General features: G+C 43.5%; 1 protein-coding gene and 1 long non-coding RNA gene across 4 annotated transcripts in view; one reads left to right on the forward strand and one right to left on the reverse strand.

Annotated features, from left to right (window-relative positions):
- LOC143355304 (uncharacterized) overlaps positions 1-25,586 on the forward strand; it is a 54,797-nt gene that overhangs the window by 13,680 nt on the left and 15,531 nt on the right. Inside the window, exons 6-12 of the mRNA XM_076790026.1 lie at positions 882-1,665; positions 2,682-2,759; positions 3,288-3,493; positions 3,893-4,125; positions 15,582-16,015; positions 16,187-21,962; positions 22,169-22,579. Of these exons, the coding sequence (XP_076646141.1) occupies positions 882-1,665; positions 2,682-2,759; positions 3,288-3,493; positions 3,893-4,125; positions 15,582-16,015; positions 16,187-21,962; positions 22,169-22,579 (7,922 nt within the window). The remainder of the gene's footprint in view (positions 1-881; positions 1,666-2,681; positions 2,760-3,287; positions 3,494-3,892; positions 4,126-15,581; positions 16,016-16,186; positions 21,963-22,168; positions 22,580-25,586) is intronic.
- On the reverse strand, positions 5,583-10,845 carry LOC143355317 (uncharacterized). Of its 3 annotated transcripts, XR_013082483.1 has the most exons (4): positions 9,878-10,326; positions 7,599-7,885; positions 6,417-6,671; positions 5,583-5,950 (listed from the first exon to the last, which is right to left on the reverse strand). It is a non-coding gene; the product is annotated as an uncharacterized LOC143355317 (long non-coding RNA). The 3 variants fall into 3 exon arrangements; XR_013082481.1 differs by lacking the exon at positions 5,583-5,950 and having other exon boundaries at positions 6,228-6,671; positions 9,592-10,326; XR_013082482.1 differs by lacking the exons at positions 5,583-5,950; positions 6,417-6,671; positions 7,599-7,885 and adding an exon at positions 10,657-10,845 and having other exon boundaries at positions 9,444-10,128.

A 25,586-nucleotide genomic window follows, 5' to 3' on the forward strand; every position in this document is an offset into this window, starting at 1 on the left:
ATTGATCAATACCTTTTCTAATACGGAAACAATATTTATAAGAATATTCATAAATTTAATATGAAAGTTCTTGATTTTTCAATGAAGACCTGACGTAAATCTTTGATTATAGGAGTTGTCTACCATAATTACTCAAAGTTGATCGCTAGATTGGGGATTTTTGTACAAAATACGAAACATTTATTTAACAATAGGTTGGGTATATAGGTATACAGGTAAACAATAGGCTGGCAATATTTAATTAAATGTCCCCTTCTTGTACACTGTTTTACTTTCAAGAGAAATGAGATTGTAAGTTCATAGAGTATACGTGCTACTGACTGATTATGCATCCGTTGACGTGTCTGACTACGACTTACCGTATCTACTTCTCCTAAATGCTCATGCAGTCATACTTTATAAATAGTCGCAGTGAACTTTTTCTACATAATATAGTTTAATCTATACATATGAAATTCTATACTTTTAGTTTATTTCAAAATTTTTATTTTTAATTTAAAGATTGGGTTGTATTGTAAATACTGCGACAGTACAATAAATATATAAAAGATTGTTTTAAAAGACTTTACATCTACTTCCACGGAGCATATAAATATTTGCAGTCTTCTTCGACAATTTGTTGATTGTGTCATACGTTAGTCTACTGTACTTCAATTTTCTGGTTCTAAATTTAAACAATTTTAGTAAGAATTGTTTCAGACTACTGTAAGGTAATTTTTATCGGTGTCTCAGAGTCCCCAGTCGACTGTAAAGAGTTAAATAAATTGTTCCGACTTCGTCTGACTTTTACGGGTACTTAACAGTCAAATTTTTGGTAGATTTTCCAGTAGGAACAGTTATGAGAATAGCTTTAATTAAAATTGTGTGCGAATTTGTTACAGATACAGGGGTAGCACGGACGACCTGCGTCGTAGTAGGGAGGACATCAGCGTGCCCAGCCTGATCCCTAAACTGCTGTCACCGCGCAACAAGGAGGACAAGCTGAAGCGTCAGGACAGCAAGGACGACGTCCGTTCCGGAGGGAAGCTGAGCCGCAGGAACTCGAAGGAGGAGGTGAGAGGCAGCCCGTTCCAGCCGGGGAACAAGGAGGACTGTAAACACGGCATTAGACTGTTCCGTCGGGACAACAGCCGCGAGGACGTGGGCAGGAACAGCGGGGGGAATTCCAATGGAAACGCCACGGGCGTCGCTGCAAAAGGAAAGCAAGATGGCAAAGAGGAGGAGCGCGTGGGTGTCTCTTCGAGACCAAAGTCGACGGTGCAAGAACAGGCCAGGACTAAAGCGGTGCTGGCTAGAGAAGACAGGGAGACGTTCGACGAGAAGTGGCCGAGGAACGAGGAGGAGTTTGCAATAAACGCGAGGGAGAATGATAGAGCGAAACCCGAAGCGAATGCCAACGAGAAGATAATGCTCGACGTCGTTGCTGCCGAAGAGAAGCTGCTCAAGCAAGGTGTTAAGAAGAGTGACAAGGCGAGGAAGATACCGGCCGAGCTCGAGGATCAGATAGATCTGGTACATCCGGACGAAGACGAGTGCAGAGGCGCGGAATCCACCAAGGAGACCGACGAGTCCGAGGTTGATCATGCCGAAGCGGATCTGAGGGAGAATGATAAGAAGAATGCTGCCGATCTTGGACTGGGGAAGAAGGCTGAAGAGTTCCAAGTGGTTAGTTTGTAGTTTATGAAGTTTTTGGTGGAATTTGTTAGGTGTGTTCTGTGTTTTAACGTTCGATGAATTAATTGGAGGATACATACACCTGGTTGTTTGTTGTTGGATCTTAAAGGATTGTTAACGAATTACTTGCTGGTCACTGTTCAATAGATTTTAGACATTTGTGATCCCCAACTGAGAATTTCTTAAACAATTCGATCAGCAGCAATAGCAATTTTGGTCATGAATTAACAAGCCACCTTCGAGAACATAGTCTACTCACCTCTTTTCGAATTGTTTTGTAAGAAAAGATTTTTTAATACAGAGCAGTCATTGAGAATAATGCTAATAGTCAGACTTCAGATTTTTACGCAAAATTAAAATTGTTTGCATTATTTAAAAAATACAGGAGCTACATGATCGAGCTACTCAAAGATACAGAGACGTTTATTCAATAAATTGAGAATAATAGAAATACTATTCTATTCAATTAATAGAATGGTGTTTCTAGATTCTCTAAATGTTTTTATTGTTTTACAAATGCTTTGTAAAAGCATAAAATCTATAGTCTAATAATGAGCTTTCAACAAGTGCTCTGTTAATTGAACAATCGGACTGCAGAAGTAATTGTTATATTTCATTCACATTGGAATGTATTTGACAGGTTTGTCAAGTAATTTAATATTTATGGAAGAGTAATAATAGCAAGAGTATTCAGAACTGTTGAGTAACAGATTACTCATTGAGGCCATAGTGAACCACGTGTGGTACAGCATTCAGACATTGTCTGTTGCAACTAATGGATTCTGGACATTTATACGCCTATAGTAATCGCATTTATCCTTTAAGACACCATAAATTAATCAGTCTCGTAGATTTTACCAATATTTATATGTAATTACTAGAAGTTCAGAATTCTTATCCAATATTTGCTATCACACAGTAACACAGCGAAATTTTACAAATATCTTCTAACATGTAAATTTTAGAAATATCTTTCTAATTTACATGGTGATTTGTGTGTGATTCAGATGCGACGAAAATTTTCCAAGGAGGAGTTTTCCAACGCCGACGACACGGACGAGACCGCGAATAAACGATGTTCCAGTGTAAGTGTTTCTGATAACTATATTTGAACATAACATATTTTCCTTGACAATCTTTGTCGAGTCAGATATAGTAATTTCTGGTGAGATGGCCCTGCAAATGAGATGATTCGATCTCGTATGTGTTCCAAATAAGTTTACAAATGTTCTGTTTCAATGAAGGAATTAAGTAAGTTCAGTTAAATAAAATGAATTCGATCCCTTGTATGTCATTGAAGAAGGAAATTCTAAATTGAATGAATCTCTAGCTGTAAATCCAAGAAAATGTTCTTAAACAGTCTTAAACATGAGCAGGTCATGACTTTGGACCATGACGGTTCCTTTTATTGCGAAAGAATCGATGATTATTTTTGTATTTTTACTTCTGCAAATATACTCCTTTATTATAGATATAGATATTTTTTAAAAATGTGGGCAATCACACCTTTTCTTAACACACTTAGGCTTTATCTCGACCCAGTTATTTTGTATCAGCCTATACAGCTTAACATTTCCTCGTCTATCATGTAAACACCGATATATTTCTTGCAGCACTTGTCGCCCGAGGCAAGTCCATTAAGCACACGATCGTCGAGGTATAGTCCTCGAGAGAGCGAGAGCGAACCAACACCGGCCCTACCGCGGAAAACTGGTGACTCCAGCTTCGCCTCGCAAAGGATACGCGATACGATTACAAGGACCAGAAGAGAATCGAACAGCAGCGCCAGATACGAAAGCAGCGGCAGCGAGAGTGTGAGGTGCGAGTTTTTGCCAATTTGTGAAATGAAATTTTATCAAAACATTTGTCAAACACTTACTTACTTATTTATGGCAAAAATGAACGCGAGAACTGTAAAACCGTCAAAGACTTCAGAAGAAGTTGTAAATACTGTTGTATTCTCCGTAACCAGTCGAAACAAAGTTCTATTCAACTTGTAAAAACCGATAGCAACTTCTTCCGAAGTGCATTTTATACGAAACGCTTAAGACAATAGGGAGTTGTTGGGAACAAAATTGAAAAGAAATTCGTAGGTTAATTCTGGTGACATGCAGCGTTAGGATATTATTCACGAAAGCTTCAACAAACATTTTCGGTATTTTTAACATTGTAACATTGTCGAGTATTCAACTCTTTTATTTATTTGCCCCCGGATTAGGTTAAGCGAGACCGGCCTCCACGGCTACCTGGACCTGGAGAGAAAAGTGAAGTTCTTCGGCGGGACCGGAAGTGGTGCGGTGCCGACAATCGGATGCGACGAAATAGTGCAACGCGATAGTGCAACAAGTGCGGGGGAGGACGAGCCGCACAACGACAATCATGGAAGAACAGGACTCGTCTCTTCTCAGGGAAGGAGCATGTTACGTAGAAGAAGGCAATTCGATGCTCAAGGTACGTCAGAATAGGTTTACGCTCACGTTGTCTTCATTAGCGCACGTACAGCGAGTCCCCTTGCATAGCGCATGCAAGTGCAATGACTCACACGCCTGTGTGTTTCGCATCACGTTCGACTATCCACACTAGGCATTAAACTGCGGATGTTTATGCAAATTTATAGTTACACTAGCTAGCTAGCGCGACGAAACTACATGCAATATGATGTTCAGCATGTTAATCGATTCATATAGATCCCCTCCCTTGATACGTGAATCAAACCTTTTTGTCTAAATTTCGTACTTGATAAATATATTCTTCTTTATTCAAGAACCAACTCCCTGGAAGCCGTAAATAGAACATTTTCATTTTTTTTTAAATATTTCAACATTGAAAACTAGTGTTTTTCTGCCAGGCTTTGCTTTTGAAGAATTCGACTTTGATAAAAGGCAATTGTAGCCATTTAATTCTGATTGGATAGAATTGCACTTGTATAAATGCAGTAAATGGAATATATTTCATTAAACATACTTTTTGAAGAACATTTTAAAACATACTTTTATATTTCATTAAACATACTTCTTAAAGATATAAGATATTAAATGATTGAAATATTCACATGTTAGAAAAATTGGATAAATCGAATGACATTGAACGCAATTTATTAAATATTACGAGCAATTGTTCTCTGTCCGTTTTAAAATGGTGTCAGCGTGCCCAGAGAAAGTTATTAACGTTTTCACGCGCGAATATGTACCTTGAGAAACATGGCGTCTAAATTAAATCGTGCATGGATGAAAACGTGTGTAAACAAAGAGAAAGAGAGAGAGAGAGAGAGAGAGAGAGAGAGAGCCGAGTTTCCTCGCGCATCTTTCTGTATGTGTCAACTTTACACCGACTATTCTGCACCCAGAAGAGGGGCCACAAATTTCACGCCACTTGAGAATCTTCGGAGGTTTCTCCAGTGTTCTCACGGACCGCAGGGAAGCTTGGGAAACGTTTTTATGCTTTCTGTTACTTTAATGATATTTCTTTTGTTGCAACATACTTTTACCATGCTCCACTATGCATTTTATTCGATACGCTAATGGTATTCCCATTTTATGTTTTGTTTAAACACGTGACATAAATGTCTATTTATCCCGTTTGATTATTGTAAATCACGTTCAGTATCTTTCATACTAAAGCATCATTTTTTTTTTTACAATATCAACAATTTATTTCCATTTCTAATGCGAAATTTTTATCAATCTTTACTCGGGCTTTAATAAATGAAATACTCCCTCTATATTTTTCAACAGTAATCGGAGCCGTTGAATAATATTAATTGGAGTGAAGCATAAAATAGAAAATGTGTTTAAAAGAATTTTAGACAAATATTGATCTTAAATATTTCTTATAAAGTCGTTCATTTATTAACAGAGTAAAGAATTACATTCAAACAATTGTAAAATCATTGACTTCGGGTAATTTTCATTTAATTACAGTTATCTGCACTTGCAGTTAGTCACGCTTCTAAATCGTTAAAATTGGAGCAAATTCATATTTGCAACCTATTTAATTGTTCCAAATAAAACCTATTGAAGTGTTCCAAAACTATATTTTCAACCTCTGGGTTTATTAATTGTGCTCGTGTAACGGCATAAAAACCAACGGAGACACATGGCTCTCGATGATGATAAAACTTATCGATTTCTGAAACCCATACGATGTTGGTCCGCATGAAACCAGTTAGTATTCCTCGTGAAACCCGCGAACAACGGAACAGTATTATCGGCATCGCGAGCACAGCATGTCGCTACGGTATCGTTGTTTAAACATGAAATCGACGATAAGAAGTGCGCTGTAAAAAGAGTTTCACGTTGGTGCACGTGTCGGAAACACCTAATCAGCATAAATAGGTCAATCCGGAAACAAATGATGTTTGTCAACGAAAAATAAACGCGGAACCAGACTCGAACACTTTGACAGTTGCCGCATGCGATTTCGGTGTTTCGGGAGCAAACATACTAACTTCAAAATTACCTCCTGACGAACAGTGTCCAATAAAATTAAATGTATACTACTTGAAATTTTGTAATTATAATTTCATAGGCTTTTAACTTTCAACCATTTCTAGGTAATTTCAGGATTAATAGAATTCAGGAAAACTAGGAATCTAGAAAAGGTATGAATCTAAAATTACAGGAAAAATAAAGATCTAGAATAGCGTTGTGATTTTTCAAGAGGAGGAGAAACCTAACGAAATGCAGAAAGATTTTTTGTTATCCTTGTGTTGAGAAGCCAATGGGAAGTGGGTGCCCACTCACCTGGTTACCGACAGAAGGGTTAATCGACCATTGTTTCAGAATATCGAGGTCGTATTTCTAGATATCTCAATCCTATCCAACAAATATGGACGCGAGGAGAATATGCCAACTGTTGACCACGGTCTTTGTGTCCGTGTATTTCTTGCTCTTCTATGCCGCGTTCGCCGTTGTTCTCTATTTCCTGTGGACTGGAAAGTAAAATGATTCGAACGCGGCAAACTCGAAGGTGAGAGAATCGACACTGCACCGAAATCTCTGAAAAAAATTTAATCACTTCACTTCTTTCATTATAATCCTGACGAATCAAAATAATTTAAATCATAAATAAATTAGGTAGGAAATGATAATTATCAAATTAATTTGATAACGTTCGCCGTCTCTATTGCTCTATACAACATGACTAAAAATATTTGTTTCCGGAACATTGCCTAGATATTTAATTACGAACGTTCGTTATAACGCTATGTATTTTTCTATTTTTCTATTAATTATTAGAAGAGTTTATTCTTCGTAGCGTTCTTCATCAATATTAATGCACTTCATGCGAAGTTCATTGTCAGTTGTGAATTCTATCTCTGAGATTCGTTCGAGACGCCTCGAGCCTAATCACATTGTATGAATGTGGTAAGATTCGCATAAGTCTTGCTGCTCCCACTTACACTCGTTGTTAACGGTACATTTTGACAATTCTTTTTTAATAGACTAAATAATATATTCGCGTGGAACTTTGCGAGCTTGTTTATATGCACGTAGACTATATTCATGAATTTTTATATTTTGCTATAGTCTGTATTAATTATTCACCGAAGAAGCAAGCTGATTGAAATTATTCCTTGTCTAAAATTGAAAGCTCAGAATAATTAGCATTATTATTGTTAACCCCTAACCTGTAGAAAACTGTATATAGTATATAGAGAATTCTAAGAATTCTATGTAAAATAGATATACCCTTTTGGACTTAATTTTTGTAATTTTCTGCTTGAATTTTTCATCGTAGACTAGGGCAGAAATATTCTTCAACTGCTCCACTTCCCCGGCAAATAACTATTACCGTTTCGATGGTAGGATCACACGAAAACTCATGAACGTACTCCAAACATATATAAATAAGTCTACCAAGTTGCATAAAGTTATATCAAATAGTTCATCAGAAAAAAATTCTACGGTCCGCCCTTGAATTACCGTCGATAAATGAGAATGCATCCACAACTCTTTAATCTCCAGGTCGTTTCTATTCCTTTTGTTCTTCTTTGTAAATAACGTCCATTGTTCCTCCACCACCGTTCGATTTATTAAATCAAGCATATAGTCGCTATTGTTTCAAGGTCAATTGGAAATCTCAGTTGGGTACTCGAGTAGATGATCAGTTGATTATATCCAAGAAACGAAGTCGCGAATTACACATTTTCGTCTCCAGTCGTTGCACGTTTCTATCATCTTCCAGGAAAATAGCTGATCACTTGGTACACCTGATACATAGTGTAATTAATTGTAGCGGCCATGTTGAATTTGGTTCCATAGTGGACGAGGGGAGAACAGGTGAACGAGCAGGTGAGACGAAGCGAAACAGCATGGAAATAATAGTGTAACGACGTTCTCTGTTTCGCTTTGTGGTTCGACAACATGCGACGCTTATATATACGGTGTCCTGAATTTTTTTCGACTCGGCAGAGCATCGATTCTCTTTTATTTTCACGCGACGAGTGGTTTAATTACAACCGCACACTGTAATTACCCGCGTGGGTCAGCTGTGCCAGTAATTATGAAAGTCTATTAGCTAAAACGCTTAAATTGCAACAAACTAGTATAATGGGCCGAAACTATTTTTAGAAAAACATTTTAGATCGAGGCTGTCTATGAATTTGGTCAAATACTTATTTAAAATGCGTTCTTTTACACGGAAAAATATATACCAAAGTTATATTAGTGCATTATGTTCTTGTAATAAAAATGTGTACCATCATTGTATAAAATTTTCGTAATAGTGTTGGCGCATTGAATTTTTCACAAAAAGATCAATCGATTAATAACTGCATCGTATCATAGAATACATGTATTCGATCATTGTGTCCCAGCATAGAGTTGAAGAGGTGCCAAGTTGCATAATTAAATATATCAGATTGAAAATAGCTTAATGACACGTTTATATGTATATAGGTACATCACTCATTGTGCAAAGAGCTAATTTGTTTGGGCTATATAAATATACGTGTCGAACGGTTCCCTAGAAATCTTAAAATAACGGCAACCAGTTTCCTTAGAATAACTTTTACATCGAAGATTCTGATTCTATTGTACTATTCTTTAATATAAATAACATAGTCTTTGGATTTCTCTATGAAAATAAACAAATACCTTCTATATTAATTAAAATAAATTAGTAGTTGAATGTTAGATAATAACAACATTTTAGAAAAAATTTATTTCAGATTATTCTAGAAAAGAAAGAACACTCATTTGATCGTAAGAGTTAGTATGACAGTACAGGATGACTTCTGTTTATCTCTGAAATATGCCACGACCTGGGTTAATGCGTTCTAGATAAAAACTGTTCACGTCGCTAATTCCACAAGTGGTAAATCTCTTGACGTGCTCCCTCATCTAAAGTGCAACAAAACCACAACAAAAAATTGCAGACCAACTTTTGCAAAACTCATTGCAAAAGGGACACTTCCCTACGGAAGATCACATTGAGATACACGTGTTCATATACTTTTAAATGAAGAAAAACAACTCTACTGTCCTACCGTTTTATAACAAAATATAACACCTCTGAAGAAAACTAAGTTCATAGGCATACAAATCGAGGGACCGACCCTTAAAAACGAGCCATAGCAAAACGTCGTAATATCATTTTACAAAAAGTTTCAAAAGTTGAAATATTTACAATTTTTCGTCTATAATTCAACGACAAAAAATACGTTCTTTTCAATATGATCTCATAAAGGAAAGTGTGTCCTCTTCACGATGACCTCTGAAAACTTGACCAGCGATTTTTCAAAATTTCTCAAAATTTTACTTCACATCGAACAAAAAGTGTGTCGAACACAGGAGTTCATCGAAAACTTCTTCGATGAGAATTAAGTAAAAAAATTTTCAGTGTATTGCAGACCGAGTGTCTGGGGCAACATGCAGCCGCGGCAGGGGTACAGTAGATAGAGCGTTGTTATCTCACGTTTGTTCGTTTCTATCGGTCTGGTCGCCATTTCGCACGTCCCACCCGGTGTACACGTCAGAGCTCGCCGCGCCGTAGCGACGCCACGGTACGCGTTGTGTCCCGGCGTAGAGGAAGGTATAGTGACCGATGCTCGTGGGATTCAGGTGTGCCTCACGGCACGGACGTGCTCAGTTGAGCCGCGTTGGCCCACGCGAATCGTCGGCGTTAGAAAAACCTCGCGATACGTGAATCATTTCGCGAGTCTCCGCCGTATCGGTGACCCGCGCGAAAAATAAAAACATACCGGTACGACGGCGCACGTGAATTCTTCGTCCATCAACCGGAAGGAACGAATTAATCCTCGAATTGTGCGCCTAATTGCCCTGGTACGTCCTGTGATCATTTCTCGTTTTCCTCCATACACGAATCCTTCTGCTCGAGTGGCTAAAGTAAATAGCGCTACATTGTATTTACGTTCGTCGAAGGACGAATCGGATCGTTGTTATTTGTTAATTCATGGTGAATATACAAGGTGTCCTCCGATCAGTGGTGCAACTAAGGGTTAAGTGAAAAATTGAGAATTAGTGTATTGGGAATATTCTCTGGCAAGTCGGGCGAGATACTCGATTGAGCCTGCCAAAGAGTCTGATCATTTTCTAGCGTTTCTACTTGTTCGGAACGCGACCGCACGTGCAGTGAATTTTTAACCCTTAGGGCGACCGCTACGGAAACACTTGGTGTAAGTCGCAATAGAACGATAATTATTAGTTTGAAAATCGTTAGTAAATCGCGTGATCCGGGAAACGAATTTCATTTCTATTCCAATCTGTAGAAACTAATCAGTGATTGATGATGCTCGCTGATAAATTTTAAGACCGGCCCGTTTAAACGATTAACACTTTACTGACCGGAAGTTTATTAATAGGCCTTCTAATAATTGTGCTTTAAACGAAGCTTAATCATCTTGTTTCGAATAATAATCGCGAAAGCATCTCTATTACACAAGTCTTATTTGTTCGCGAAATTGCTGTAGAAGCACTAAAAAAGTGTCTGATATATGCTGCTTTAGACAGTGCGTTTTACCTGTTCGCAACGCGACGAAACCAACGGCGATTCTACAACAAAGCTGTCGCCTCGAAGTTTCTTCGATCCGTGTTGTTTGTGAACTTGAACGTGTCGGTGGAAAGTGATAGTGAATCGCCGTTTCGCAGACCGTGGACAGTGACATCCGTCAAACGAACGCGCAACGCGACGGATATACACGACTACATGCAGGTTGGTGAACGTACCTTGCCTGGGGATTTTGAAAGAAAAACCGTTTCTTCGTTTTTTCCTCGCGGAGAAAAGCTCTAATTTGCGTGACGGCTAAATTGGCCGTTTCTGCGGTAATTTGTATTTCCAGAGTCGGTGAAACACCGCTTGATAAACATTTTGTTTCGCTGCCCGTTGGACGTTTAACGAGCTGTTATGAAACGGGTTTATGTGTGTGTAAAATTTTATTGAAAAATACGTAAAAGTTTTATGTCACGGTTCTAATGTTATTTCATTAACAGTATCTTCGCAAGCTGAATAAAATGCCATGGTTACGAACATTGGCAAATTTGAAAATATCTAAGAGATAGTTCGGAAACGTCAGAGTTTAACACACTAACAACCATCGCCATGTTTCGCACGAACTCCAAAGTCACTCGTGCTGTTTCTCTATTTATATCTATAAATCATAGTTTCCCAACGCGTAGCCACTATCTGGCAGTTGCTAAGGAGATCCGAGAGACCTTAACATTTCAGTTTCTCCATCCTCAATCCAACGTTTTACAATTAAAAGTTACACGTGCAGATTTTAATAACAGACTTTGATTCGATCGAGGGGAGCGCTGACCGAAGAAAATTTTGAAAGGGGAACAGGCAGAGTACGAATTCATTTTAATCTCGTCGATTTTTAGTTCGCGCCAGTAGATATTTCCATTCGAAATAGTGTTTCACCGTGGACTACAAATGCGTCGCTAAATTTAGCTCAGGTGCTCGCGAACACCTTAAACGGTCATTTACATCTCCACACCGGCGAGAAGTGTCGCACACGTAGTAGGTTACTCAACCTTTAACCATTCGACTTCGGTAATGCACGCTTTCCCACTGACTCCGTTTAAGGGATTATCACACACTTGCAGAAAAAAAGAATTCTCCACCTCCTCTTATCTCTTCTCTCTTTCCGTTTCATCTTGCACCGTTTCCTCTCATTCCTTTTGTGCTTCCCCTCGCCCCTTTTGTTTCCAGTAATCTCTCCCATCTACATCCTCCTCTCTTCCTTCTCCGAACCATCTGTGTCTTCATCTTTCTCTCTTCCTTTTCTTCTTCTATTTTTCCCCGTTTCCTTTATCCTTCTTCTCTGCATTTTCTCGATGCTTCTTTTCCCCTTTCGTTCGTTCAACTTTTCTCGTCTTTCATCAAAAACCTCCAACATAGACTTGACGATCTTTTCCCGCATCTTCTTTCATTTCCTCTTTTTTTTCCTATCATCTTCTTTGTTCTTCCCGCTTTTTTCATCTATCTCTTTTCCTCCCTTCTGTTCGTCCATCTTTCCCAGTCGTTCAACACTACATCCTTTGTTCTTCTCCGGCATCTTTCTGTCATGTTTTTTCTCGTATCACCGTTTCCTCTCTTTCCTATTGTTTCCTTTGTTCTTTTCCATCTTTCCTTGATCTCTCTCTCTCTCTCTCTCTCTCTCTTTCTCTCCCTCCGCGTTCCCCACGCTCCTCACCTCTTCGTCCATCTTTTCTCGTCCCTTATCTCCTCGCCCCTGTTTCCTTTGTTCTCCTCCTGCATCTTTCCTCGGTCCTTCTCGCTTCCTCTCGCACGTTTTCTCTCTGTTCTGCTCCTGTTCACGGGATGTCGTAAACTCGGATCCGGTGTCCGAACGCGAACACTACCATTCACAGACCAACCCCCCCTCCCCTCCCCCCGAGTCATACACCTGGCCAAACGATGGCCCGTGCCATTGACCAGGTAATTCACCGGAGTGTGAAAACCAGGCACAACACGCGCTGAAACTCTTCCTGTTGCTCGCGCCGCGTGACCCGTGCTCGTGACTGCGTGCATTGTTTGAATAAACCGAACGAATAGCACTACAAAATTAGTCACGAAACCAACAAATTGTCTCGGATTACGATTCCCCAGCGTGGAAGCCGTGTGCGAACCCGAGCCGCGTAAAACTGACAGCAGAAACAACGAAAGTACTGTTAAAATGTGAATTCAGTGAAATTAGAATTTTTACGATGCCAATTTTAATTTTATTTGCTTTTCTATCTGTTTTTGTGCGCGTTGGATGAACGACTAGATCTTGTCACGGTGAGAAGATTGTCGATAAAAGAAAAAGTAAGCAGAAGATACATTTTTTTTAATAATTCATTTCCGAATAATTATACGCGTACTCTGTTGATTTTGATATAGTTGTGGCTTCAAAAATGAGAAATGTAAATTAACTAAATTTGTCATTCAGTTCTCATGTTCAAAGAAGGAATTAGGCTTATGTATTTGTCCCATTGATTTTTGACTTGGAGAAAAATAAGGTGTTATTGAGAGTTGGTAAGTGATTGAAAATTAAGTATTCTTTGCTTTATGATAGCGGTAAATTCGGCACACCAGGATAAGAAAACGTACATGCAAATAAACGCTAGGCTTTATTGAACTGTCTGAAGTTGAACTTTTTTGCAATTTCCAATATGTTCCGGCTTTGCCAGTTATTGTGAGACGAAGGTTTCCACTTCTGCGAGTACAGGTGAACGACTGGTGCGACACAAAAATGTCTGTAACTGGGGAACAAGGTCACATTAGACATACGTTTACGCGATTTCTTTTTATTTTTTTGCGTGCCAAATCCACTATTGAAGATCGCTCCGCAAACACTTTATATAACAGCTTCAACTTTTTAGAATCGATAAAATTGTTATCGCCATAAATGTATTAAGTACGAGGCTTAGTGATTCTATGACATTTGATTTCTGTGGAAATGATGAGGTAGGATTTTTTTTTTTTTAGGAGTCCTAGGAGACCTTCCTGATATCGATTAGTGCAACCCCTACTCTTAAAGCTCGTATGTGTGTCATGGATAGTGACATGTGCTACCATTTTACTTACTCCTCCCTATCTCTTGGACATATACATGCATATACCGGTCGCATTTGTTCATGCATTATTCAACAGAATATCCTTTGACTTTTTTATTTATATGGTTCTTTATTCGCCCAGTTGATTAACACGGGAGCTACCACATCAATAAACATGAAAGTAGCACAGAATCGAAGTAATTCATTGGATAAAATAAAAGTTAAAGTTTATCGTAATGATGATTCTTTTAATCCTTTTTATTGTACTAACGCAACAATTTGTTGAGATAATTTCATTCATTCGTGATTTCGATTAGACGATTATTTCGCAAAAACTATCCTCCTACACTACAGTGCGATATATAGGTATACCGGAAACTGGTGATAGTAAAATGGCTTTAGGGTTGGGCGAACACTCGAAGAGGTTCTCATTCGGTGCAAACTGTATTGTATAGTAAACCCTTTAAGTAGCGTAATTCTTGAGACATGAAAAAACTATCTGTTGAATATTGTCCGTTACAGGCTGTAAAAGATAAGTTGAGTATTAAGTACTTTTTTAAACATTTATGATATAAGATAACAGCCAACATGACATATTCTTGAAATTATTTTGATAATATTTCAATGTTATGAATGGCTTCAACTGAAACTTGTGTCTGTACCAAAACGAAGCTTAAAATCTTTTCTAAACAATAATCTCACGATTAGATTACGCTACTGTGGGGGACTTGGTGACTCATGAAGATTTTGAAGCATAGATTTTTAAAAATTATGAAATAGTCGCCGGTAGATAGGAGCCGAAATTTGATTACTCATTAATCGAGTCGTATCTATACATCGTACAAAATATGACGCATCATAACAATACGAAACTGAAATGTACCTTAAGTAGATACGTTAAAAATTACAATGCATATTAATTACTTGAAGAAAATAATAGTACAAAAAATGACATGGTTCTATCGTAAAGGGTGTAAAATCTCTTTTGTCTATCGAAATGGTTATTTCGAAATCTCGCGGCGACACAATCGCAACAAATAGGCGCCATCGCGATGGACGACTTTCTGCAATCTCGCGAACAGTGTCACCGCTCCATTCAAGTTTAATTTTCACGACTTCCTGCGAAGAGCTCGAAAAGGTTTAAAATATTTCGAGTGACGCAATGCAGTAATAAACGTTCGAGCAACAAAGGGTGCTCCAAATTTACGAGTTGTCAATGTCGAATGGATTGACTCGGCGCGCAGCGGTCGCCGTCGAGCATGAGAGCTCTTGTTAGGCTAGCTGTTCCGTCATTAGAAAGAGAAAGGTGTCCAAACAGAGAAAGAGCGCAGGTAGCCCCCATTCCCTTGCTTCTTACCTGGGCATGCGCACTACTTCTATTACCTGTTTCAGGTAGAGGCACCTTTACTGCTGCAACTCCCCTGCAAATTTCATTGAACGCGATCGTAGCTGCTCGTCCCTCACGTAATTCGTAAATCTTTTCTTAGAAACAGAAACGTTAACAGTCAAGAAATTACAGTGACATCAGAACCAATTGAAAATTTTATCAGTCTCATTCAACTCCTGCTTCTTATTTACCCGTACCATTTGCCAATTTACAAAACCAGTCAGAATCGGCATCGGACCCAAAAATTGAAACCGAAACATCCGGGACAACCTAATATAATTAATTCCTTTCAACAACAATTCTGCTGCGCCACTATCGACTCTCGGCTCGGCCGTAGGAATCGCGATCGTCGAGCGTGCTATCGCTTCAGCGATAACATCTGTATCGATACCGATAATCCCGCGATAAGTTGATCGTTGATACTCGAGAACCGTTCTTTTCCAACGATCTTATCGATCGCGTTGGAAAGAAGAGAGGCAACTGTCTAACCCGCTCGGGGAACCGTTTGCATTCAACAGGTTCGCGACGAAGAGGACGATCGCATGCGAGGATCTGTTGCGCGGAGGAGCTCCAGGGTTTCCAGACGTTGCACGTGATTGGCCGTGGTGGTAGACAACGGAGCCCGACCGGGAACGGTCAGGGTCAGGATCAGCCTGTGATCGACTACAGGCGGCTGGTCTTCATCAGCTCGGACTCTTCTTCTGGCCGCGAAGAGGACGACGCGGACAGCAGCTGCTCCAGCTCCTCTTTCCTGAACGGTTTGGCTCGTGGTGCTGGATCTACAAAGTCTAGCGAGGATTGGGATTGGGACTACTTCGAGTGCGGCACGTTGCCGGTCCCGACCGGCACCTTGCCGGTCACTGTCGGACAGAGCAACGTCGCCACGGACACCGCCAACGCCACAGGCGATTGGAGCTGCTGTCCCGGTAGAGGATCCACCGCTTCTTGCCAGGTAAGTTGCCAGGTTCCTTGCAGGATATCCGTCTTGCCAATGTAGTCCGGTTAGAATAGCATCTTTCAGTGGAAGCTACCTAGCGACGTCCGCTTGACCCTTCGACAACGGACGCTTCCGGCTACCTTAGGCGATTTAGGCCCATTCAGACCATTTATTTTCCCTCGATAGGCTTGCGGAGGTTCACGAGGTGCGAACGTGCTTCCGGTGCCGGTCCCGATACCCGTTCCGGTTCCGTATCCGGTCCCGGTGCCAGCTGCCCTCTGGACCGGAGACTTCGCGGTCGCCGCGTCCTCGATGATAAGTCGTGGCAGCGACACCGAGCCAGGAACCCTGAGGTTGCGAGGGGACCCAGCCGCGCCCTGGTTCGCCTGGCATCCTCGTTTCAATCAACCCCTGCACGGGGCCAGGCTCGACCCACTGACAGGTGCTTTCGACCCAGCGACCTGCACCTTCAGACCCGATCAGTTGTTAGCGCCGAGACTATACGGTTCGTCGTCCATTCCTACGACAGCCGAGTCTCTTCAGCAACGACTGTGCAACCTGCAACTCGACCAAGACGAGAAAGACAACGCCGTTGCCGCACCCAAGCCCGTGGACCTCTTGCAAAATCCTGGGAACGAGTCCAAGGTGACCGAACAGTCATCAGCGAAGATTCGAGCGAAACGAAACCAGCCGGTCGCCGAGCAGAGCCAACAAGACGATGAGCAAACGAGCAAAACGAAGGATCGCGAGGAGGACTCCCAACAGGACACGGAAAGCGTCTCCTTCGAGGATAGGAGGGAGCAAAGGATGTTCGAAAGCGACGACTCTGGCAGCTCATCCGGAAGATCATCCGCGGACAGCAGCGACCTGGAGGACGATTCATCCTCGCACAGGTTCTCGAAGGTGTTTGTAGTGAACGACGACTCCTTGACCAGCGACAACGACATCGAGGACAACGAAGACGAGGACGCGGACTCCTCCGGGTCCGCCCAAGACGGTGTCGCGTCGAAGAGAGTGACGTCGTTGCCGGAAGAGGAGCCGGTCGTTCTCCAATACGTGAGGTTCTTCAGCGAGGACTCGACCTTCGACGGTACGAACGAAAGGAAATTTGAAAGCAGCAGCGAGGAGAATTCGGGAAGTAGATCGGATTCGAAAAAACCGACCTCGCAAAAGAAGAAGAGTACTATCCCTGGAATAGAGGGTCGTTCTAAGGGGTGCAACAATAAGAAGGCAGCCGTGCTACTGCATCACCGCGCGTTGCCCGAGGAAATGTATATCGCAAGCGACAACGACTGTTCAGAAAGTCACATCGAGCTGAAATCTGTGAAAACATTGGATCCGGACAGCATAGAGTCTACGGACATCAGCGAAAATATGGTAACGCTAGACGGAGTCGACAATTCAGAAACCGATCAGCTCTCGGACTCGGAGAATCAGTTTGAACCTTCATCTAGTATCTGCGATTCCAACATTATCCCTGACTCTTTGGAGACCCCGTTATCCGAAAACAATGTTGAAGCCCACAATGGTCTCCCTCGGATATCAGAAAACGTAAATTTCGATCGACCGAGCGAGAATGGTCGAGCTTCCGTCGATAACTCGGCCGCGTCATCGATGGCCATTATCGACGACGCGGTCGGTAACGTGGGGCACAGCACACTGACCGATGGCAACTTGAAGATTACGGTAACCGCCAGTTCAGGGTCCGAAAGCTTCACGAGCAACGATACAAACGCGACCGGCAGTGAGGTAAGCAGCGACGAGCTGCACGAATACGAGGTTACGCCGGTCATTGATGATGACGATGGCCTCCCGGATCGATCGAACTCGAGACTGGACGTTGCGAGAGGTTTCAAGGCCGTGGAGTCAGAGTCCATTCCTAAAGCAGCGAGACGATCGATATGGGGTAATCAGCATGAGAAAATCGTGGAGCAACCATTGGAGGGTCTTGGCAGCGGGGGTGTAGCGAACCCCGCGACAATCGATTCAACGATAGAGGATAATGAGACTGGGCTGGTGGAGATGCAGGATGAAATGGGAGACAATGAGCTAGCAGGGGCAGATCGCCGAATGGAGCTGGCCACGGCAGGCTGCGCTGTGGCAGACATGACCAACAACCGAATCGGGGCGGTGCTGAGGTGCGGGGATGATGATAGCGTGGGCGCAGCGGGCGGCGCGCATGACGGCGGCTTGAACACGGTGAGAGGTGAACGTTCCTGCGATGGGCAGGTGGTACGGGAGGCTAGCGGAGATTGCGAAGGTGGTAGAGGCGCCGAGGAGGGGATATCGACGCTGTTTCGTTCAGTCGAGCGACACCCGTCTGCTCGTAAGGAGGTTGAACTCCAGGCTGATACCGAGGTCGAGAATCCTTCGACTGCTGGAGACAGAGACGCGGTGAGAGGTGATCGTTCCACCAGTTCCACTGTTGACCAGGTGGCAGGGGGCGCCGGCGGAGGAGGTTGGGAAGGTGGTAACGGGACCAACGGCGTACGAGGTGAGAGTTCCGACGACGGCCAGGTGGTAGGGGATGCTGTCGGAGGTTGGGAAGGCAATAACGACGGTAGGGATGGTAGCTCGCGCGCGTCGGTGAGAAGTGAGAGTTCCACCGTTGGCCAGGTGGTAGGAGAGGTCGACGGAGATTCGGAAGCTGGTGGCAGCACCGACACCATCACCGCAGAGGGGATACCGGCACATTTTTGCTCAGTTGAGCGACGCCCGTCTGCTCGGAAGGAGAATGGATTCCCTGGTGTTGCTGCGGCGAAGGATCCCGTGGTTAGAGACTCGCAACAGCGCTTTCCCCCCGCGGTTCAGTGCGACAGTGTCGGGACGAACGGCGGCGGCAACCGATACCGGAGCCTCGTGATGATCACCCAGGAGGCCTCGTACCAGCCAGTCAGCGTGATCACGTCGGATACCACGACCCTGTTGCAGCCTGACGAGGTGAGGACGGCCGGCCAGGGCCTCGCTGGTTACTTCCAGCTGGCGCTGGAGGCCGTCAACGAGCAGCCTCACCGCAAGAATGGTCAGGGACCGAGGCGTCCGCTGATGGTGAAACGTTTGGCTGCCGCTACGACGACCGGCCACGCGGAGCTTGAAGCGGACAGCGGGCTCAGCGTCGGCAGTGCCAGTGAAAGCGATGACGTGTCGGTGAAAAACCCAGGAAAAATCGCCGGGAGGCTCGAGAACAACGAGGAAAGCGTGCCGCGGGAGCGGCCGGTGAACGAGCACCGGGAGAACGCGCGGCCACGTGCCTTTTCGCAATCCAGCGACGAGAATTCGGCTGGTGGTGGGGTCGTCATCTTGGAGGATGGATTGGCGGATGACGATTCCTGGGTGGAGGAGGTGTCGCACGACGAGGACGAACCTGGAGCCACTACAGCCACGGAAGAAAGCTCTGAAGATGAAGCGAATAACCTTGGAGACCGGGAGGAAGAGCTCAGGGGCTACCACAGGCAGGCCATTGATTTCACGTTGCACACTATCGTCGAAGAGTCCTGCGAGGAGAGCGAGACAGAGCCCAGTTTGGCAACTGGTAGTCCGTCGAAGAAGCAGAGACCACAGTCGGCCTCGGAACTGGAAAAGTACTTCTTCTTCGGTCTCGGTGGAGATGGAAACAACTCGAGCATGGGCTCTCGCGAGGTCGACAGTCTGTCGGAGACGTCTTCTATTTATTCCGAGGGTCTGGAGTCTTTGGGGCAGGACGAGGCTTCCGGTACCGGACAGGGTCAAGAGAGATCAACATCCGGGGAGGGATTCCTTAATTCTTCGAGGCTGGAGAAGTACTACTTGTCGGAGTTTCTTGGGTTCGATCAAGACAGACGCGACTCGGACGGATCCGTTGGCAGCGATTCAGAGGGCAGACCTAGCCCGGAAGCACAAAGGCGGAAGAAACTGGTCCGTGCCAGAGGCACCGGTAGGTCGCATAGTTCCTCGTTAGACAATCTGCTGGCGCTCGCGCAAAGCTCGCAGAATCTGAGCTCGCAGAACTCTCTGCAAGATCTGAGTCTGAGTCAGGACGCGCAGGAGAGTCAATCGGAAGGTTCGTCTACCGAGACGGACGGCGCTGACGATGGACAGACAGCTGCGTTTGGTACGGATGGGCAATTCGACACTGTGAAACGGAAGAAGAAGAAGCCGAGGAACATGGGCACGCAAAGTCCTCGGGTACCCGACGATAGGAACAAGACTCCGGAGCCTAATAGGGAGATGGTTGTGGTCGGTGAAGTGGTGTTGGAGAACGAGGCCGAAGCGAACCACTCGGAGGACTCGGAGCGAGCGAAGACCCCTCAGCCGGAGAACACGTTGTCCTCTTCGTCTTCGCCAACGGCGGCCCCCAACGCTTTGGCCGCATGCGCGTCGCTGTTAGACTCTTCGAGGACTATCCAGATGAGTTCAGGGGAGCTATCGAGCTACAATCAAAGATCCAAACAGCAGTCGAGGGACTCGGGCTTTGTTGGCAGCTGCGACGATCTTCTGCAGCACCAAAAGCTACCGGACGATACTCAGGCCAATGCTGAGGTCAGCCAAGAGTCGAAAGACGGCAACAAGGAGAAGAGGGAGAACGATGGGAACCAAACGTCCGCTGAAAGGAGTTCGACGGCAGAGAAGAGCGGTGGGAACAAGATGGACCATCTTCTAAGTCACAGTACGTTACCTCATCTGCCGAATGCCTCTCTGTCGCGCAAGGACAGCTTCAACAACTGGTCCAGCGACGAGGAAACGAACCTAATGATGTCGAAGATGCGGCAGTTCTTCAAGACCATGGTCGCGAACTCGAACGGTCCGAACACGAACGCTGCTAACTCGAGCGGTGCCTCGCCAGCACCCAGTCCTAGACTATCAGGCTACTCGTCCAAGGCTAGACTATGTTCCTCGCAGACCAGAACCAAACCGCCGCAGTTGGTGTACTTTGAGAACGAGTTGACCAGACTGATGAAAACGGTGCCGGGGATACGAGACGACCAGGTTCGAGAAATCGTCGAGTACCTGAGCTCTGAGGACACCTGGTCCGATTCGTACGACAGCTCCGATTACACAAGCTCGGATCTGGAAGGGGCGGCTGGCGGTCGCCGGTCCGCATTGCAGGAGCAGATCTCTCAGAGCTGCCAGCAGATTATCAGCAAATTCGACACGACGTCGAATAATTGCCTCTCGGACAAAGAGAAGGACGACAAGGCGTCGGTAATTGCATCGATGCAGCCTCACTACCTGGGCCGGGACACCGCCTTCGTTTACCAGAAACTGGTCCAGAGCTTCACGAAGATGGCCGGCGACGGTGTCAGTTCCGACGCCAATTCCACGCCCCACAGCAGCCCACCGTTGATCGCTAAAGTGATGCATCACATTGGCAGTCGACTGGTAGCACTGATGCACGAGGTCTCCGAAGGTGGTCCAGCCGTTCAGCATCACTCCACCAGCTGGAGAAGGTACTCCCAACATCATCGTACCCCGTCTTCAGCGTCCACCACCGAAGACGATGACTCCACCTCGGACTCTACCAACGCACCACCTCCGACCCATTTACAACTCCCGAGATCCAAGTCCCACGATCCTCTACTGTTGATCAACAACCACCCGGTAGCATCGACGGGCCAGGAAGGCGAAGAGAGGGAAGCCAGTGATTACGAAAGGTTCTCCTGGCGTGGCAGCTTCGAGTCAGCGTTGATGGCAGCTGACTCCAGGACGAAACTCAGCTTGCTGGCTTGTTCCGGAGACGTCAGCGTTGGCACCAACACCAGCGCCAACGCCTTGGCTATGGCAGCTAAACGTCGCAGTGCTGGGGATTTGCTGTTCAACCCGAAGAGCTTCTCTAGAGAACAGTTGGACAGAGTTAGGAGTTGCGGGTCCATTGGCGGTGGCACTGCTGGGGCTGCCAGTGGCTGCGGAGGATCTGTCGAGGAAAGGATCTGGAGCAACAGGAGGAGGTCTTCTGTTCCTGATGCAAACACCAGGGCGGAATCTGGTAAGCCATAGTTCTACCAAGGATATTACAAAATATTGACAAATAGATTAAAAAACGACATTGCTTATGGGATGGCCCAAAACATTTGCAAGGTCGAAGAGCATTGCAGTTGAGAGAATCGGTCGAGATAACATTTTAGGGTATACGAATTTGTAAGGGTGAGTTACTACTCTGTCTCATAACTGGGTGTGTTGTTGCATCTTCAGGTACATCTGCTGGAGATGAAGATACCGAGGATGAACTCGAGTACAATGGCGAATCCCGTGCAACCACGTTGCCCCGTGGCATGCAGTCAGCGATCACGGCTGCTACCAACTCCTTGCCACGTTTGCCAGCCTCTACAACCCCTGCTGGCCTAACTGCGGCCGCCTCGCAGGCATCCTCTAACATGCACAAGGCGCACAGCGTGTACTACTTCCTGCCACAACATTCTGGTGTCAAGTCGGCCAGGTACCGTCCACCTGGGTTCGCCAGGAACAGTAATGTGGCCGGGGCAATTGGCGGTCCTAAACGAGCAGTCAGTGCACCTGGTCTGCAGATCTCGGGCTCGCAATCTTCTGCTGGAAAACGGGACAACTCCAGGTCCAGGAGGCAGCAAGCCATGTCTCTCACCTCCGGTAAGTTCACTCGTTGTTCTTGTTAGTTACAACTTGTTGTTAGCTAGAATCAATTCTTTAATGCTCATCTTGAAAGACGTCTTACTAAAATTGTACTGCACCAGAAGGAATGCTAAAAATCATCTTTTAGATAGGGGCTGACTTGTTGGTCTACAATTGAGATTACTATAGCAATTGAAGGATCTGTTAAAACATCCTCAGCCACGGACTATATAGACTTTCAAAAATTATGAAATGATCACCGGTAGATAATCTGTTAAGCAGAACTTGATGTAGATTTTTGCATAATAAGGAAAGCCATTACGTCGAACGTAACTGAATGTACACTCGTGGAAAAGATTTACGGAATGGTAGCGGTACAAACGTAGTAGAAGAATTTTCTGGAATGTCCATTTTTGGTTTTGAAACTACACGGTTAGCTGGTCGCAAACAGCTGGTATATCATCAAGCGATTCTTGTTTGTTGAGTACGTAGTCGCCTAAGCAATTAAGAGAGCCACCGACAAGAAAAGTGTTGTGAAAATCTCTGCCGCGTAAAGCTGGCGAGTATTCTGAATTGATTAGGCTTTGAGGAGCAGTAATCGTTGAGGGAACGCGGCTTCTTTAAGAATATTTTATAATCGTATTATCCATAACAGTGAACGAAGAGGTGGTCTGAATCGAGAGTTTTTACTCCTGGAGCTAGAAACGAATCGCAGACAGAGAATTATTTATTACTAGACTATATTTATCGTCGGATAAACTATCTTCGTGCAAAATAAAAATTGTCTTGATCAATTACGAAGAGTAGGGGACGAACGAAAATGATTTACCGACTCATTTTTGCTTTTCTTTTCGCTTTTGCCAAACACGAACGACTATCGACTGACAATTACGCAAAGCAAATATTTTACGCGAGCGAGCACACACAGTGACGAAAAAGCTGTCTCGCACTGCAACCCGCGCGTAACAATTAAATAGTTCACGCAGTCGATAAAAGGTCGATTGCAGGAGTTTGTCACTAATTTAATTAAACCTCGAAACATGTTTCGCTTCGCAGCAGCTTGCGAAACAAATTGATAATCACTCGAGAGAATTATTTCTGAAAAAGTGGATTTTCGTTGGGTTTTTCCGGTCGGAGAGGGAAATATTTTTTGGAATCGATGCGAATGTCATTCTTGCGATTACTGCGTGCGTTCGGACAGCATTAATTGAGTCTTCTGTACGCATTCGCCGAACACTACGCCAGTTTATCGATTTTCCTGCGCTGGGAACAGCGGAGAAGGTCTGCGATAGGTGGGGGCGAAGAAAGAAGGGAAATCTCGTTGTAATAAAGCGGTTACACCTGTTACACTCTAGTGAACGCTTTAACGTGGTCATTAACAAACCGCGTTCTACTTGTTGGCGTAGCCGTGGCTAGTTTCGTACGTCACCGACAACGCTTCATGAAAATTACTTTTTAGCAGTTGTCGCGCGTTCGACGGTCCACGAACGGTGACCTAACATGTTGCGAACTTTTTCGGAGAAACCGCGAGAAATTTCGCTTGGAACGTGTTTCTGATAGTTTAGAGAAAGCATTGTCCCAGAAGCTACTTCCATTTCGAAGATGATTGCGTGATTGTATGGAGAGCGGGCGTACGTTACATAACAATTACGGGAAGACGTAAAAAAATGTTATTGCTCGCTGTAGTAATTGAGGAGGTGTACAGTGTAGTAAGGCGAACACGCGACTTTCTTCGACATTAAAAACAAAAGTTTATTAAACAGGAGAAAATTCCCTATATAGCAACAGTTAGGAATACTCTGAGTCCCTGGGAAATTTAATATGCTTTTTTTAAAAAAGTATTCAAATGATAGGGTGACATCTTGTTCTAATATTTTATTCGATTATTACTCGAGACAGATCTTCCAAAGGAAATAATTTGCAAAATAAATCCTCGTAGATTTGTTGACAATTAATGATACCTAGACAAGAGAGTTTGTGAAGGGAACCATGAAATAAATGGACAATCAGAAATACGAATAGGAATGTTTATGTTTCTAAATAAACGAAAAAGATTATATCCTACCTGTTACGCGTTACCATCGTAACATGTAACCACTTGCTTACTTGTTCTAGCTGATAAAGATCTCATAGTAATTTTCATTCCACGTATAGTCTTGTGTATTTCTAAAAATAGGCTTGTCCTAGAATATTTCACATTCACTTTACGTGAATGTCACATTCATTATAAAGGTCAAATCTATATTTAGAAATATCAACCGAAATATTCACTCCCTTTTTAATAATTCTCGTATATAAACTTAATGTTTGAAAAGTTATCCTCGTTATGAACTCGTTCTGTGTGCATGCGTAAACAATATACGTCATAAACAATACATATCGTATATGAAACATATCTTTTTAGAGTGAATATTAAAATAAAAATTATGGATTAATCCTGTACACGGTATGTACTTGAACGAAGATGTGAACGTACTCTAATTACGCGAAAGACTTCAGATTATAATTAACGCTATGCAACTGTGAACAAAATTTCTTTAACAGCATCGACACGTTCTCAAAAACCCGTGTTTAAAATGTTAGGTATCACGCAACTGGTTTATGCTGTAAGCTATATACCAGACGAAGAAAGTGAAATAGTTCAAAATGCATCAATTCATACTTGAAATTCGTGTATTCGTTATAGAGAATGAATTCAGTTCTGAAGATAAATTTATAAAATCGAGGTTAAATAAAATATCATTTCTCACATTTATGGTTTCAATAGATTACAAATAATTCAAAACTGCACTAAATTCTATTAGGTCGTGTTGCACTTTATCGTTTTAATTTTAATTTTATTTTATCTTTCAAATGTTTCACGAGCCACAAATGCATAACGGCCCGTATTGCAACGATATGCATCACAACACTGAATAGGAGATTATGATTTCTACTAACGAAAAACAGTGGGTTTGCTTTCTCCGTAATGAAGTAGAACATGATTCAATGCTTAGAGCATTAAGCAACTGTCTTTAAAAAAAAG

The sequence above is a fragment of the Halictus rubicundus genome, chromosome 6 (assembly GCF_050948215.1).
Source record: "Halictus rubicundus isolate RS-2024b chromosome 6, iyHalRubi1_principal, whole genome shotgun sequence".
NCBI classification, from domain to species: Eukaryota; Metazoa; Arthropoda; class Insecta; order Hymenoptera; family Halictidae; genus Halictus; species Halictus rubicundus.